Below are 17,432 nucleotides of genomic sequence, written 5' to 3'. Positions count from 1 at the left end.
TCCCGACAATTCTTTTTTTTTTTTTCTTGGCTTCTGCCGAGCAAGTTAGGTATATGCCCTGGTTTGTTCAACTTGGACTAGATGTTGTGTTAAGCTTTTGGCATTTTTGTGGCATAGTCGTGGGGAAATTTATCCAAAAAGTCCTAAGGTTATTGCACTTTTGACAATTCAGTTCTAAACATTTTTTCACATTTTATCAATTGAACCTATTTGGCTAATTTTGACTTGAAATAATTGATAATGATGCCAACTGTCTTGCGTGGCACAATCGGCGCTAACGTGAACAAATTTTAACAACATTTTAATATTCTTTCGAATTACTTTTTTTTGTTTTTATTTTTTTCCCTTAGCCTCAGGCGAGACTCGCCCTTGCCGGCCCCTGGGGATGGCAAGCCCTTCGTAAGATTGAGCAAGGGCTGCCCACGCCCACCCAGGCAAGGCTAGCAAAGGGAAAAAGGAAAATAAAAGTTATAAAGTATAAAATAAAAAGGAAAATTATGAAAAATGAATAAAAAAAAATAAAAAAAATTAAATTTTTGTTAAGAATTATTCACATCTACTCTGGCCGTGTCACATGGCCGAAATTAGCTTAATTGACTCAATTGGCAAAACGTAAAAAAGTTTAAAGCTGAATTGACAAAATTAAAAGATTCAGGACAGCGTTGGTAAAAGTGCGATAACTTTGAGACTTTGTGGACGAATTTTTTTTTTTTTTCCAATTGGCTGTGGGCGTTGATGTTGACCCCAAATGCAATTTAGCAGACTAAGCCGTTTTATTAGTACGTAAAGCTCTCGACCTCCAATCGTCCTTCATTAGAAAAAAAAGAAAGGGCAGAACAGAGGAGGAGATTGGCTTCTAGTTCGTCCTACTGATGGTGCTCATGAAAATGCTTTTGGGCGCTGTGTTTCTCCTTTTTTCGATTCAATAAGGTAAAAATCCCCAACTTTTCAGCTTTTCCAAAGAAATGGAACTTTACGTGCTATCCTGACAAATCCCTGAAATTTTCAGAAAGCAGAGAGAGAGAGAGAGAGAGAGAGGGAGGAAGGAAAAGTGAAATCACCAGCAGTTTTCACTTTTCACAATATGATTTTTAACATGCTGACCAAAGCCAAAAGGCACGGACGGACGAGAGATAAAATGTCAGTTGTCCAATCATGTGCCAACCTTTTCTTCTTGGATTCTTCTAACCCTTTTTATTCCTTCCTTTCTTCTTGCCTAAGTCTTCGATTTTATTCAGAATCATGATTGAGTCTTGAGAGGTAAAAAAGATCACCACTTTGGACACTTTTTATCACCAACGTGATAAACAACCTCCGGGGAGGGAAAAAAAAAATAATTCAAATTCGACACGATTCGAACGCTCACTTGACGACAACATGAATCATTGCCTCGATGGATCTAAAATCTAAAATCATCATAAAATTTTGTTTTTATCTTTTTTTTCTTTTGAGCGGATACCATAAAAAAAAAGTCTTAAATTATTATCGCCGTGACACTAATATCTCGATTTTATTTTCCTTTTTTGTCTCGAAAAACCCTAGATTGTGCTCTCCGTAGCGCTAATATCCGATTTTTTTTTTGTCTGTCCCTAAAACCTTAGGCTCATATTAGTGTGAAAAAATACCCTCTCTTTTCCACCTAAAATCTTGAACTTCAACTCTAAAAAATCCTCTCGTCACTCGTACAAGCTTCGGATATTGGCAACATGAAAAAAGTTTCAAGGTATTATTATAAGTTGGTAAAATTTAGGATTTTTTTTTTTTTTGGTAGGAGAAAGTTTTTTTTTTTTTTTTGTCGTATCGATATAAGTTTGAGATATTGATGTCACGGTGAGCAGAGTTAACCATAAGGTAATTTTTTGTCACACTGATATAAGTTTGAGTATTTCGGTAACACCAACTTTTCTTAAAGTATTAGTGTCACAGTGAGTATACTTAAGGGGTAGGGTTGTTAGTGGCTAATTTTGCATATAGGTTAGTATTTCATGACTTTATATTCTCTGTCTTGCATATTCACGTGTGCGATATAATTATGTCATTTAGAATAATTCGCATTGTCATTCGCATTCTTGCTGCATTTTCATAATGTAATAGCATTCATTAAACGAAAGAAAAAAACCCAAAAGATAATTACACCTTTTGAACCTTAAGTAGCCAATTCAAGTCTTTTTTTTCGTAAAAGCGGTACCGAAAGAGCGTTTCATTGAAAAGTTAATGTAAGATCGTGTTGAAATCGCGTGGTTTTTTTTTTAGGTTTAATACCATAAAAAACTCTAAACTAGTATATCTGTGATAAATTTACCCCAAATTATTTTTTTGATCACTAAAAATCCCAAATTAGTACACCTATGACAAATTTACCCCAAACCATTTTTTTGACCACAAAAAATCTTAAACCGATACATTTGTGACAAATTTACCTTTTGTTAAATTGAGTTGATATCAAGAAAAATCCTAATTTGATAAACCTGTGACAAACAAATGGTAAAAACCCCAAATTAATATACCCATCAACCGCCACGTGTCATCAACTTAGTAATTTGACAGTTAAATTTAACGAAAACTAACGGAGGATAAATTTGTCATAGTGTACCGGTTTGGGGTAAATTTGTCACAGTGTACCAGTTTGGGGTTTTTGGAGATAAAAAAATAGTTCGGGATAAATTTGTCACATGTGTATCGGTTTGGGGTTTTCTATGGTATTAACTCTTGTTTTTATGTCACAAAAACTCGCGGATGATTCCAAAAGTGTAGGCCCGTAGTAGGCATTGTTACGGCCCATTTGGGAAAAGCCCATAAATCCGACCCGCAAGGCCCACAACAAAGTCGGGCGTTTTGCGAGATGGTCCGTCGCGCATCGTTCTCCTGCAGCGCTTCGCGGCAAAAAAAATGCAGACACAGCGAAAGAGAAAGCTCCGAGACCGCCCACACTCAACCCTCCCAAGCAAGTCTCCACTCCAATCCTCTAAATCTATCCAAGACGATCCGTACCAAACCCACCATCGACCCACGCCCGAGGAATGCCGGGCGGTTCGGGACGATCTCTTAGCCCTTCATGGCTTCCCGGAAGAATTCGCCAAGTACCGAAAGCAGAGGCAACAAAAACTGGGTCTCGTCGTTAAGGAAGAAGGCGATAGTCACGAACAGAGAGAGGTGAAGACGGTGCTTGTCGATGAAGAGGAAGAGGAAGAGGAGGAGAGCGTCTTGGATGGTCTGGTGAAGACCGTGCTGTCGCAGAACACGACCGACGTTAACTCTCAGAGGGCTTTCGCTTCTCTCAAGTCTGCTTTTCCCTCCTGGGAAGATGTGAGCTCTTCTGGTTTTCTTTGGACCTTTCTTTGCAGTAATTCGTGTTGGAGTTGTCTAATTGGTGTTTTTGGCTTCACGTGTGCATGTAAAGTTCCGACATTTAGGAGGATTTGATCCGTCATTGTTTTGATCCAGCGACCAGACTGCTCACTCAAGTGTTCTTGGGCACGAGCTTTAAATGGGCTTGAATTTGGACAGTGACCTAGATTCATGTTCGAGGGTGCCAATTTGTCCTGATTTTAGTACATGCATTTTTAGATTGCTTCTGAGTCATGTTTCAGAAAAGCGAGCATTTTCTTTAAGGAATGCGGAGTATTTGGATTGATTAGTTTCTCTCTGGAACTTGGTAGTCATGGCAATTCGTTCAAGAAGAAAATCGCTAATGTTCCATATGATTCCATCAGTTTCCCATGAATTTACTTGTGTATTTTCCAAGGTTCTTGCTGCTGAATCAACATGTATAGAGGATGCCATAAGATGCGGAGGTCTAGCCCCAACAAAAGCAGCTTGCATTAAGAACATTTTGACTTGCTTGCTTGACAAAAGGGGCAAACTATGCTTGGAATACTTGCGGGATCTCTCGGTCGGTGAAGTTAAGGCCGAGCTATCCCTTTTCAAAGGAATTGGTCCAAAGACGGTAAATGTCCATTCTTTAGCTTCTCATGATAATGCCATTGAACTCATAAGCATGAAAACTTTTTGGTCGGCCCATCATAGGATGCCATAGACATTAAACTTCAAGGACATGAATATGCCATTTTCGGTGTTTTAAGATATCTTTATTTCTCCTCTGTCGTGAATTGTTCAACTATCCTATTCCAATAAAAGTGGTTGTAGCTCGTCCTTTCTCTTGGCTCTCGCTGGAAATGATATCAGAGTTTGAGGATGACAGCTGTCGTTGTTGGGTTCTTGATTTGATTAATAAAAATTACCCATTTCAGTTTCCTGCAGCTTATTGCTTTCGAAATTCTCAATGTCCTCATTATCCCATTTATATTACAGGTGGCTTGTGTCTTGATGTTCCATCTTCAGCAAGATGATTTCCCAGTCGATACCCATGTGAGTCCTTTACATTACAAAGCAGTCGCTGTTTTAGCATCACTACGAATTTCAATGCTAGGCACACACGTGCAGGTTTTCGAGATTGCAAAGACTATTGGATGGATCCCAGCTACAGCCGACAGAAACAAAGCGTATCTCCATCTCAACCGACGGATTCCAAGCGATCTTAAATTTGATTTGAATTGCCTTTTGTTCACTCATGGTAAGATGTGCCACAGATGCGGCAAAAGAAAGGATAACCAGCAATGTGGCAAGGGGAAGGATAGCCAGCAAAGGAAGGAATCCCTGGGCAAAGATTGTCCTCTACTGAACTACTGTAAGAATTCATAGCACAAGCCACTTTGCAAATGGCAATCATGGTTTTCAATCTTTCAACCCCTATACCTCATATGTTCCTCTTCATTGGCAATGGCTCTTTTGGTTTCGTCTTTGTTCTTCTTTCTGTCAAAGCATGTTTTAGGGCAACTTGGTGCTGTTTGTTACCTGGTTTAGGTAGTTTTCAAGATTGCTTAATTTTCACAAGCATAAGCATGCGTCTTTTGCAAATCTCCAGGATTTTTTAGATGAAGACTTCACCGAGAAGTAGATACCACTAGTGGATGAGAGTGGAAAGAAAGAAAAAAAACACCTTGGCTAATCGGGTGGCTGTGATTTTGGACCCTTTAAATTGGTTAAGCTAAACACCCGTCACCTTTTTTTTTTCTTTTTATAGGAAAAAGGATGTGGAGTGGTGACTGATGCTGCAGACCCCTCTGGCCTTACTACAAGGGTCCTACACCCATCACAAAATTTATGGATTGAGTCGTAGATAATCATCAACATTTTGCGGGGTCAATTTTTGGTATAACCTCACCTCCTTAGCTTTACGACGGGGCCAAACTGTTGGGAGTGCACGGCAGAAGTCCAATACTTTCGCCCGGAGAGATCAATAAGAGGAAGCCCAAGTTCGAGTCCCGTTAACATATCTAATTAGACCCACCTTCATTCAAAAGCTTAAGTCAACGAGTAATGTGCCGATTAAGATATATTAATCACTTCACACCACATCAATTATCCGATGTGAAACTTCTCTTCACACGTGCATCCTAACATAGACTTGGACCATTGTGCATATAGGCGCCAACTATGACCTTGGCTCGTTTTGAAGGATGGGCCTATAAAGGCTGTTGAAGTATTGTCCCACATTGCTTAACAAGGGATCCTAAATGCTCTTTATATTGATATAGTCTCCCTCCACCTATTAGCTTAAGCTTTTGGATTGGATTTTCTAATATGGTATCGTAGTCGGTGCTAACCCTTTCACGAATGTGCATGGTAAAATTCCATGTGAATGTGCATAGTCCAAAATTTCACGTGCCACTCATAATCCGACTTGCATGTGAGAGGGGGTGATGAAGTGTTGCTCCACATTGCTTAACAACGAGTATTAAATCCTCTTTATATTCATGTAGTCTCCCTCCATCTATTAGCTTAAGTTTTTGGGTTGCACTTTCTAACAAAGGCAAATCCGATCTGATCTTGTCCATGAACGGGTCCATGCAGCCCTATTCTATTCTAAAAGTGTTGGTGCGTTCTAGGAGAAAGATCTTAGCACTAGGTGTACTACATGTTGTTGATCATAGTTAATTTTGGAGAATGTAGAATTTAAAAATAGATTAATCGTTTTTGTAACGGATATTTATTTTACTGAGAGAGAAGTGTTTGGTTTCTAGCAATGAAGCCCTTGCATCTAATACTCAATTGGGAAAGGATTGTTGGTTTAATATCTACCATTCTACATAGTCGGTAAATATCACAACGTATATAAAGCTTATTTGGACTGCTTAACAAATATCCCGAGATCACTTTGTTGACAAACTCCCGAGAGAAATTAGTCATTCACACCTGACATTTTTGTTCGGGTGCTTCAGAATATCTCAAAGCTTAAATTGATTCACATCCCTGTGGGGAATTATCCTTTTTTTATTGCTTCTCAATAGATTTGGATTGATCCGGGCCATGTTCGATGTTCTATATTCAGTGCAAATCATCAACTTGCATAGAAAGCTAAGCAAGGGTTAAAATCATATCTCCTTTGCGAACTAAAGAACTTCTGGAAATGGATTTCGTTTGAGGGTTGTTAGAGCATATGTTGAGAAACTAAATAAAAGAAAATCCCAATTTAAAATACCTTTCAACAGAATTATCACATTTGCTAACTAGAGAACTTCACGCGGCCCTCGAGAATTTCCAATCTCAACTTACCTTGTCACCAGTGAAACGAATAGATGTGATCACAGCATGAACCTAGCTTGAAGTTCATTTCTCTTGTTTTACCCTAAAGAAGAAGGGTTTGTTTTCCTCCTAGTAGGCTACAATGCAATGTCATGGTTTATGCTAGAAGGTACTCTGCCTGTTTTAAACTCTGTGATTTATCAAAACCGACTGATAAATGATCTGTTGTCTTGATCTTTATGCATTCGCGACTGCTTGGAAAATATTCAGATAATCCCTTGCATAACAGCGTGAAATCTCTCTCTTTCCTCAGGCGACGCACGCTCCTCTTAAACATGTTTTGTGGACCTTAATCGTGTCGCAATTCGCACTTGTGTACTTGCGGTTGCGATGCATGCACCTTGACGACCGCGCCACAACACGAACTTCGCCGACTGGGTGATGATGGTGCTGGACTGTCGGAGCTTAAAGAACGTGAAGCGCGCCATGCGGTTAATGGAAACACAGGGGGTCCATGTTCTGTACGAATGCGAAAAAAGCTACATGACATTTGGAGATTGATTGAATTCTAAGGTAACGTGATGAGGGACACCTTTGGTAACGGGTATTGTTGTGGTTTGAAATGCCTGAGGTTTCAATCATGTGCGGTCGCGGTCGGAGGTTGCCTACTTTTTAAAGCAAAGTGTTAAAGATGTGGTCATGAAACGAGCAATAAAAGATTCCTTCGAATCTATTGAGCTGACATCTCTGCCCTTCCCTCTTTATGTCCTCAAAGCATCATCAACGTGAACCACACAGCTTGTACGGTTTCTTTCAGTCGGATCACGGATGCTTGTGTGGTCACTAACACGGTTGCTTCGCGAAAAAGAAAAATCGAAAGAAGAAATTCTGAGTTTCTTTGAAGAAATTAAACTTAAATCAAGGTAAATGAGAGATTTTTAAATTTGAAGTTGTGCGCCTGTTTGGAATATAATCTTTTTTGGGTAAAGTACATTAGAAGTGTCATAAGTTATGTATGATGCTCATTTTAATGCTAAAACTTTCAAAACGATGACTTAATTGTTGTTTTTTTTTTTTAATGCTTACTTGAGTGCCAATTCCGATCTGCACTAATGTGGCTAGGTGGAAATCCAACGTGGACTCATTTTTTATTATTATGTGAGCCGACATGGCTCATTAGAACATGAATCGGTCGATAGAAAGTGTTTTTCGTTGGTCAAGTTTAGCATGCTAAGACTTTGGAAAATGAATTCCCTCTCCATGAAAGGGGAAATCATTTTCCCCTCAAAGAAATCAATCGCCTTCCTTGAAAATGAATTTCAGGTAAAATCATTTCCTTCCACATGAAATTTTTCATGCAACAAACACACCCGAAGATAACATTCAGAAGGTGGAAGGTGTATGCAATATTGATTTGATGGTCATAGTTGTTCTGACGGGAAAATTGTAAAAAATCATAAATCTATTGTACTTTTGTTGATTTAATTCTAAACCTTTTTCATATTTTGCCGATTCATACCGTGCTTTGAATTGTGATTCCATTAATTAGACGGAAATGTACATTCATGACGCCTAAGAATCTAAGGTTGAAACCCAGATTTAGATCATAACATAGAAAACAGATGGTGGGTAGGACTACTTTGGAAGTATACTTGTTTTTTTTTTGGCTTTTAGTAAGTCGAGCTTCGGCTGTGGATTTGGTTTGGCGGTTCGACAGAGGAAGATTCGCGGAAACTAATGTGGCAAGAGGGTGCACTTGCTGAATGTGACCTTATGCGTCTCTTTCCTACCAATTTTAGATAGTGACTAATTGCAATCTTCAACTAATTAATTAGGCAACATAAACATTTGTCTAAATCAATGGCGGCTTATCAAATTTTCACCAATTTGTTCGTGACAAATGTACAATGCCCTGTGATTGATTTTTCTGGGGTCCTACCTCAATGATGAGAAATTGCTAATTGCATCGATTATTGTAGGACCGACGATGTTGAGCACCTACTAGGGTCTCATTCGAAAACCCTTCACCAGAACTCTCGAGTGCGCGAAAATCACTCGGAAAAAAAAAAAGTAATGTCTGTGTTCTTTAATGTCGTTTCGTCTAGTCAAGGATTGATTGATGCGAAAATACGATCATGTGGCTCTAATAATATCATGGCATTGCTCCTTGTGACCTACGTTCATGCATTTTGTGTGGCTATGCTAAGGTTTCAAGATTCCTCCTACCTCATGAAACATCCTCGGACACTAATGTCCTGTGTGGCTGAACGTGAGCGGTGCAAAAATTTCCATATCGTATCGTGGTGTTTCCCTGTCGAAGAGCTGGACGGTACTCACTAAAAGTACAGACTTTTAATGGACCTTGCAAACGTAGATTTTAATGGAGCCCGTAGCCAACCATCAAATTCAGACAACTGCTGGCAATTTTCCTGCTCAAATGTCCACACCGGACACGAAAAGTACCGGTTGTAATAATAACTTGCTAGCTACCAACATTAATTAATGATAATATGTTGATATGACTATAATGAGATTCTTTTCAACTTGTGAAAGTGCATAAAAATTAGGGAGAATTATAAAAAAAAAATCTCAAATTTTATAATTATGTTGATTCAGTCTTACGCCTTTTTTTTTTTTTTTGCAAGTTGGGTTACCAACCTCTTACGATTGTGATAAAACCCTAAATTGGTAAATATTTGTGACAAATTTACCTCAAATTATTTTTTTGACCACAAAAAATTTCAAATTGGTACATGTGTAATAAATTTACCACAAACTATTTTTTGACCACAAAAACTGTAAACTGTTATATATGTGACAAATTTACCATAAAATAATTTTTTTAACCACGAAAAACCCCAAACCGGTATGTCTATGATAAATTTAATTTTCGCAAAATTGGTTTAATACCACGAAAAATCTCAAATTGATGCACCCGTGACAAACATAGGGTAAAAACCTTAAATTGGTATACCCATTAATTATCACGTGTCATCCAACTCAAGAATTTGATGGTTAGATTTAACTAAAATTAATAGAGAGTAAATTTGTCACAAGTGTATCGGTTTTGAGTTTTTTGTTGCCAAAAAAATAGTTTGGGGTAAATTTGTCATAAGTATACCAATTTAGGATTTTTCGTAGTATTAACCCTTAAAACTTTTATGGTAATTTTTCCTACCACCAACTGTACCATCTATTACCTTCTAAGCTTGGTGAAAAATATAACTAGCTTACGTCCGGATCGGTGAATTTCGAGAATTATTTCCGTAGATTCTTGAGATTTAAATAAAACGAATGTGCAATTTCAATCTTCAAACATGGCTAATTTTTGGGTCTCGACGGGGCATTAGTTCACCTTCTATAAGAATATATTTCGTAGAAAGACAAAGGTGGGGCCAGTTACGAACTAATACCTCTCTAAACCAATCCATCAACGGAGATTTCCTACCTAATCTAGGCGATTAGATCAACAGCGGGCGGTCAAGAAATATGAAGTCATAGAAAGGTTGGTCCTGATTAGCAAATAAAGCCTGCGCCGTAGTCGAACTTGACAGCTTACGGGAAAGAGCAGTCATGTTTTTAATTCGCTTTGTCGTTGATTAATCTGTGATTAGATCACGCTAATTGACCCAACGCCTATATTATAAGATAACACCAAAATTAAGGTTGGCATACCGGCTTCATTTGATAAAAGAGAATCTTCCACTTTTGTATTAGCGACATTTCACGGGAATGTTAATCAACGGTAGAAGTTGCGAGCGTAAATTAAATTCTCTAAAGACGAAAACGAATTTCGGTGAAATAACTTTCTACTTAAAAGCCGATAAACAAAAAGAGAGAGAGAGAGAGTATTTATACGTTCAAATTGAACAACAAAAGTTTCCGGTTTACACGGTCTTGAGATTAGCCCAACACTCAACTTAGGATGTATTTTAAAGTGTTCGAAATGATTTCACGAGCTTTGCGCCAAAGCGCGTAGTGCATAAAATTTGCAAAAAAAAACAAAAAAGTCGGAAACATAATCACTCGAAACATGTAAAATTATTTGACACTTACCAAACACGATTCCACCGACTGAGTCATTTTCGGCGAACCAATCATGTGAAAGTACGAAAAATTAATTCCTGAAAAACACTTTCGTCGGGACAAACACACCATAAAATTAAGAAGTTATGCAGCTTTTCATGCGATGATTGCTTTTATGTTATATAGCAGTCATTATCTTGAAAAAATCGAATTAATTTTTTTTTAATAACTGTACTCAACAAGGGTTTCGAAAAACATAATCACATGTTATTTATGTTTAATGGGCGCGTTAAAACGTCCTTTCAGTTGAAAATCTTCGAGGAGACCTACAAATGAAGTTTGACGTATGCGGGATTCCGGACGCAGTACGAATCTCCAAGGACAGGACACGGTCGCGTAATGCGCCAAGCGACGAAACCGAAATGGCATTTCCTCTTCTTCGTCACCTTGTTCTCCCCACCCGGTTCTTCTCGAGGTCCCCACTTCCCACCCCCAACATCTTTTCTCTGTAACAATCCGATACGTGGCTCGAGAGAGTCACCGTGCCAACTCGGTGCCTGTCTCGGGAGTGATGATAGAGAGGCCTCTTTTTCTTCCGTTACGAAGCATCCCGCACCCGGCCAAACTCAGATTACGGCTGGTAGTAGAGGAGGAAGAAGGAGACACGGGCCCGTTGTTTTCTGTTTTTTTGGAGCCTTGCCATTCATTGCCATTTATTGATTTTCTGTATATATAGGCCTCAAAGACTCCCATCTTTTTTTCCTATTATTTGCTCTTTATCTGCGCGCTTGCGACGCATGTTGGGCTCTTTAGATGATTTCTGTAGTCGAGTTTGTGATCCACCGCGAGTTTCTCGAACTGGGGTTTCTCGATCATGTCGCAGAAGAGGCAGCAAGAGGATGGCAAGGCTCGATCGGATGGGAATTTTCCCGATGATAAGCGAAGACGAATACCCACCTTGAAGAAGTGAGTGGAATATTTGAGATTTATTGGAAAGTTCTTTTTTTTTTTTTGGCTGTTGACTGTGTTTTTAGGCCTTTTTTATGTCTAAAGTGTCAGTCTTGATGATGAAATATTTGCTTGCGTGTCGTTGGTAGTTCTTTAATTTCCTATCCGAGTGACATTTGATGGTGGGAGTTCCATAGAGGAACGTAAGGAATCACTTTTGTTTGAACTGGAAATCGCAGGCCTGAATTGTCCATGGCTATGCTGAGTATGAAATTATGTTTCACTGCGGGGTATTCATAAGCGCGTCGAGTTTTGTATAGTTTGGCTTTCTAGACAGGTTTCTATGTCTTGAATTTGAACGAGTTGGGAAAGAAGAACATGTGTAGTTCGAAATGTGTCATGCGGGACATGCTCTTTGTCTATAGCGCCTATCTGTGGATGAGAGACATTTGGGTGCAAACACGCCATTATTTTAGCTCAGCATGTTCTTGAGCGAGAAATATTTGGCTGACCAAGCAAAAGCTAATTTGTTGCTTCCCCATTTATGAATTATGATTAGCTGCTACTTGGGCAATTTTCCCATCCCGGCTTTTTCAACTTACAAGTGTTGAACTTTTTCTTTGCTATTTTGATAATCTTCAAATATGTTACTCCTTTTGAGGAGTCAGAAAAATGGAGGAGCCAATGAATTCTTCTCTTCCTCTAATGTTTACAGGATGTAGTTTTTGTCCACCTTTTGTCCTTATATGTTGTGGAAGGATTAAATATTGTTTTCTGAGGCTTGCTGGATGGTACTCTATTCTTACTTGTCTTGGGAATTAACATATATATTTGCTTTGTCTAGTGTGGTACTTGAAGTGATGAAGATGCAACCTGTTCAGCATCTGCTGGAGCCAATTCTAGAGCCTTTAATTCGAAAAGTGGTAAGTTCATTTTTTTGGAAAGTAACCAACAGCATTTGTTAGTCATTTCGAGGTAATTGTCTGATTTAATTGGCATTTGACCTTGCTTCAACTTAATGATGATGGAACATGCTGATAACTCTTAATTTGTTTTTCCAACTACAACAGTTCATGCTTAACTTTACTTGTGTTCTTTAGTGGGATCTTTATCTAACCATGTTAAGCATCTGTCCATTTTGCTTTAGGAGGTGTTTAGTTGCTTCGGTATTGTTTTTCTTATCAATACGAGTTTTAAGCTTCAGTATCATGGGTCTTTTGAAACGATGGTTAGTACCTACATGAAAAGCTATTGATTCTAGTTTTGGTGATTGTGGTTCTTTTAAATGCTTTTGTACTCGAAGGAAACTTTCCATCCTGTTAACCTAGAACAATGCATGATGCTTCAAGTTCTTCGTACACAAATAATGTGGTTGTTTGGGTAATTAACATCAATTAGAGTTGACTTTGTTGAATTCAGGTTAAAGAGGAAGTCGATATTGCCTTGAAAAAGTACATGAACTCCATGAAAAGGTAAGCATAATCGAATCCATTTAATCCAGGAGTTGTCTCACCTGGGGTTAAAACAACTGCTTTTCCAGGCCATTATTCATCAGTTTAATCACCTTTCGATTTCTGTCCAGGAGTTTTGAGAAAGATGTACCTCATTCCGAAACAAGAAGCTTACAATTGCAGTTTATGAGCGGTCTCTCTCTACCTGTCTTTACTGGAGCCAGAATTGAGGGGGAAGAATGTTCTGCTGTTAAAATAGCTCTAGTTGATGCTCTTAGTGGACAGATCGTTGATTCTGGGCCTGAGTCATCAGCCAAGGTTGAAATTGTAGTTCTGGAGGGCGACTTTGACAGCGATGAGACCGATAATTGGACTGTTGAAGAATTCAAGAACAATATTGTCAGAGAAAGGGAAGGAAAGAAGCCTCTTCTTACAGGAGAAGCAATTCTCAATCTTAAAGATGGTGTCTGTTATTTGGTTGAGATTGCTTTCACTGATAATTCAAGCTGGACTAGGAGCCGTAGATTCCGAATAGGGGCACGAGTTATAGATAACTTTGATGGGATTAGAATAAAGGAAGCAAAGACAGAATCCTTCATTGTCAGGGATCACCGTGGAGAACGTAAGTGCATATAGTATGACATATTTGTATGATTTGTAGAGTACCAAATCACAGAATATCCTAATACACCATTTCTGTGGATTAGAAAGTAATCGCTTCTATGCATGTTTTCTTTTGGTTTTATGTCATGCAATTTTTGATACCGAATTATCAAAGCGAAGAGATCAATGGAAATCTTTCTGTGTCTGGTTCTGCTTGCAGTGTACAAGAAGCACCACCCTCCCTCCTTGCTTGATGAAGTATGGAGATTGGAAAAGATTGGGAAAGATGGAGCTTTCCACAAACGCCTCAGTCGGGAAAACATCCACACTGTGAAGGATTTTCTGACACTGCTGCACATTGACCCTTCAAGGCTCCGACACGTAATTAATTGATCTCTCCTGATTTAAGTTTTGACTTGGAATTCTTTCGATCAAAATTCATCTTCAAAACATGCATGATGTTCTCTAGTTTGCAAATGTGATGATTTAAGCTTTAGTGCACATATATTGACATACATGGGTACAATAATTATAGTTAAGCAAGCATCACCTTTCCTCTCTGGAAACTTCTTATTGGTTTTGATCATGTATGTCCAGATTCTTGGCACTGGTATGTCAGCCAAGATGTGGGAAGTTACCGTGGAGCATGCGCATACTTGTGTGATTGATAAAAGGGTGTATCTATACTGCCCTCCTACCTCACAGCTAAAAACTGGTGTCGTCTTCAATCTTGTGGGACAAGTGATGGGATTACTTTCAGATTGTCAGTATGTTCCTATTGAAAAGCTCTCTGAAACTGAGATGGTAAACCCCCCTACTTTTCACCTTGGATCTGTTTGTTCATCATACCTGTTATCCTTTTTTCAACTGCTTTTCTGAGTTAATGGAAGTGTATTTTTTTTTCCAGGTGGATGCCCACAACTTGGTTATTTCTGCCTTCCAGCACTGGGAAGAGGTAGTTTCTTTTGACGAAGAAGCATGTCTCATCGCTGGCTCTTCAAATGTATCAAGCGCTCCATGCAACTCGAGCTCACCAAAGACCGAGGGTTTGAACGCTTGCAGGTTCTTGTCTTGTGAAAGGATAAGTGGATTTGACTATGCCCCGCCAAATGCATCTTCCCCAGATATTATGTCATCCATCTACTCCACGGGAGATGTTAGTGGCTTAGACGACTATACATTGCACGGTATAGACGACATGGGTCTTAGATACAATCAAACCCTGAGTTTCCCCAGTCAAGTTGCCACCTCCATGATTTGTGATGCGAGGTCGATGAGCCAAGATTTCTTTGATGAGGATCATCTGCAATTCTTCGACTCTGATTGTCCCCTTCCATCTCAGAGCACGAATTTCGAATCACAAGCTGATCTGCAATGCGCTGTGAATGGGTTTCTGCTGAAGCCGTCAGCTGTTGCCATAGCCAATGCTCAGAAGAGATGGAAGAAATTATTTAGCGTGTTGAAGTGGTTCTGGGTTAGAAAGATTGTCATCATGAGAAGAACTCGTCAACGTGAAATTCAGAGATGTTAAAAGTCTTAGTGAAGGGAGGATTGGTCATGTTTCAAGATGTTGCGGCACTAGTGTTGCCCCGCTAAATTTTTGTTCGCATTTTTTTTCCCTAAATGTTGGAGTTTCAAATCAATTTTTGTGCGCATTTTTAGGTAGTGGGAAGTTAGGTCTGTTGATTAGCTGTACAGCTAATGGCCGAGTGGATAGCTTCTATTTTTCTTGAATCAAGACTGCGTCTTATATCTGGTTATATTGTACAAGTATGTAGGTATTATCATAGAAGACTTATGCAATTTTGCTTGCAGTGGTTTGATCCCGTAAATGACAAGTTTCTTCATATTTTGGACTTCCATTTTCGCAACAATTCTTTTAGGGCAAAGAATCAGTTGGAACTGACTGTTTTACAATCAAAAGAAATCAACTTTGGATGCCCTAAAGAAGCATCACTTACCTGGTTTGCTTCTGCAATTCGGTCACGTGTATTGTAAACCGATTTAGCAAATTAATTGATTTGTCTTTGCACGAAATGTGAGTGAAAAAAATCTAAAAAAGGGCCTGAAATCCTATTATTTTTTCAAATAAAAGCTCAAAGTGAATTCTATTTCAAATAAGGATTCAAAATGACAAAATGTGTTTCAATTAAGAGTCAGAAGTCGCCATAACATTTCAAAAAAGAGTCCGGCCTGAAGGGTGTTTTCGTCCTTTCACATTTTATTTTTTTTTTGTTCATTTTCATCTTTTTTTTCCTTCTTTTTATTTGTAAATTAAAAAAAAAAAGGAAAAAAAAAAGCCACACAAACGGGAGGGCCGCCCCTCCCGCCAGTGTGGCCGCCTACCCATCGTTGATGTGGGCTCGGCGAGAGCGACGAAGGCCGGCGGGTCACTAGCCAAAAGTGAGGGTCATTGAGAGAAGGTCGGGCCCTCTCCCGGATCTGTGTGGGATCGGCGGCCCACGCCCGGATCGGGGGCCGCGGGTCGTCGCCCGGATCAAGGCAGGGGTCGCTCGAGCAAGAGCACGGCCTCGGGGCGGCGGTGGGTCGCGACTAAGAAGGCTAAGGGTGGTGTCGAGTCTCGTAGAAGGCAGTGGCGGTCCTCTGGTGGCACGACGGCTCAAGGCACCGGGTCGGGTGCAGATCCGAGCTTCTCGGGCTTGGATCTGGCGGCGACAGGAGGGCGGGCCGGCGATCGAACAAATGGCTTGTGGCGCGAGGTGGAGTCGGTGGTTGAGTGGGTGGTTGGCGACGGTGAGCAGAGAAGGAGATAAGGGTCGGACCTCATCGAGCTCATGGGTTCGTGGGTCTCTCGGCGTCGGGTGCGGGGGCTCGGAACGCAGGTGGCGGCGGTGAGAGGGTCGGACCGACGGTCGAGCGGCGCGGCTGCAGGTGGGTTGAGGTGGACGCATGGCCGGCATCCGAAGATGGAGGGGGTGGTCGTGAGCAACGGAAGGAAAAAGAAGGAGAAGACGAAGACGAAGGAGAAGAAAGAAAAGAGAGTGTGGGTAAGGCGGGTAGAGGTGGCCGGTTCCGGTTCTTGAAAAAGGTGGAATCGGAACCGGCCCTTAAAGGGTTGGTTCCTGTTCCGGGTTTGGAACGACCAATTCTGGTTCCGGTTCGGAATCGCCGGTTCCTAGGCCCAATGGTTATTTTTTTCCGAGCCTCCTTTTTTTTTTTTTTTTTTAAAAAACCGGCCCGGAACCGGTGGTTCTAGGCGGTTCCAAAAATTATGGAACCGTGGGCCCGGTTAACGGGCCGGTTCCGGGTCGGTTTCGGGCCCACGATTTATTTTGGCCATCTCTAGGTAAGGGTTTGGTCGCATCGGGAAAGAGGGAGAGTGGAGGGAAAAAAATGTAAAACGGACACAAAAAAGTTAAAAAAAAAAGAAAAAAACCAAATAAGTAAAAAGACAAAAATACCTTTGAAATCAAGTCATTTTTTGAGTTTTTATGGTTACTTCAGGCCCTTATTTGAAATAATATTCATTTCATTTTATTTTTTTGAGAAATGAGGGTACTTCGTGCCTTTATTTGAAATAGAGATCATTTAGAGCTCTTATTTAAGAAAATAAGAGGACTTCAGGTCCTTTTTTGGATTTTTCCCGAAATGCAAAGTCGTTTTCTGTTTTTAATTTTGCTAGGGAAAAATACAGATCATAAGCAGAACATATATAGTTGTGCATATCTCCTTTTTCAGGATGCGGGTCTTGAACATTATGGTTGACTTTTGACTTGTCAGTTAGGGCTGTAGATTCTTGCTGATCACGGTCAGACTAGTATAAGAAGAGAATTCTTGTTTCTACAATCAAGTTACCTT

At 39.9% G+C, this 17,432-nt stretch overlaps 2 protein-coding genes across 4 annotated transcripts; both read left to right on the top strand.

Annotated features, from left to right (window-relative positions):
- Positions 1–2,849: 2,849 nt before the first annotated feature.
- On the top strand, positions 2,850–7,316 carry LOC115734679 (putative DNA glycosylase At3g47830). The gene is made up of 5 exons (XM_030665566.2): positions 2,850–3,306; positions 3,746–3,946; positions 4,312–4,368; positions 4,444–4,687; positions 6,899–7,316. Exons 1-5 carry the CDS (start codon positions 2,890–2,892, stop codon positions 6,916–6,918), a joined length of 939 nt encoding a protein of 312 aa, XP_030521426.1. The 5' UTR covers positions 2,850–2,889; the 3' UTR covers positions 6,919–7,316.
- A 3,721-nt stretch (positions 7,317–11,037) lies between these two features.
- On the top strand, positions 11,038–15,368 carry LOC115734678 (calmodulin-binding protein 60 A). 3 transcript variants are annotated; one of them, XM_048282771.1, is made up of 8 exons: positions 11,040–11,577; positions 12,404–12,482; positions 12,979–13,031; positions 13,142–13,632; positions 13,834–13,994; positions 14,211–14,417; positions 14,521–15,175; positions 15,238–15,368. In XM_048282771.1, exons 1-7 carry the CDS (start codon positions 11,486–11,488, stop codon positions 15,142–15,144), a joined length of 1,707 nt encoding a protein of 568 aa, XP_048138728.1. In that variant the 5' UTR covers positions 11,040–11,485; the 3' UTR covers positions 15,145–15,175; positions 15,238–15,368. The 3 variants fall into 3 exon arrangements, with proteins under 3 accessions (XP_048138729.1, XP_048138728.1, XP_030521424.1); XM_048282772.1 differs by having other exon boundaries at positions 11,038–11,577; positions 13,145–13,632; positions 14,521–15,368; XM_030665564.2 differs by having other exon boundaries at positions 11,041–11,577; positions 14,521–15,368.
- The last annotated feature ends 2,064 nt before the right edge of the window (positions 15,369–17,432 follow it).

Source organism: Rhodamnia argentea, chromosome 7, assembly GCF_020921035.1.
Source record: "Rhodamnia argentea isolate NSW1041297 chromosome 7, ASM2092103v1, whole genome shotgun sequence".
NCBI lineage: Eukaryota > Viridiplantae > Streptophyta > Magnoliopsida > Myrtales > Myrtaceae > Rhodamnia > Rhodamnia argentea.
The sequence above is the reverse complement of the archived record's forward strand: the minus strand, read 5'-3'. Positions and strand labels throughout refer to the sequence as shown.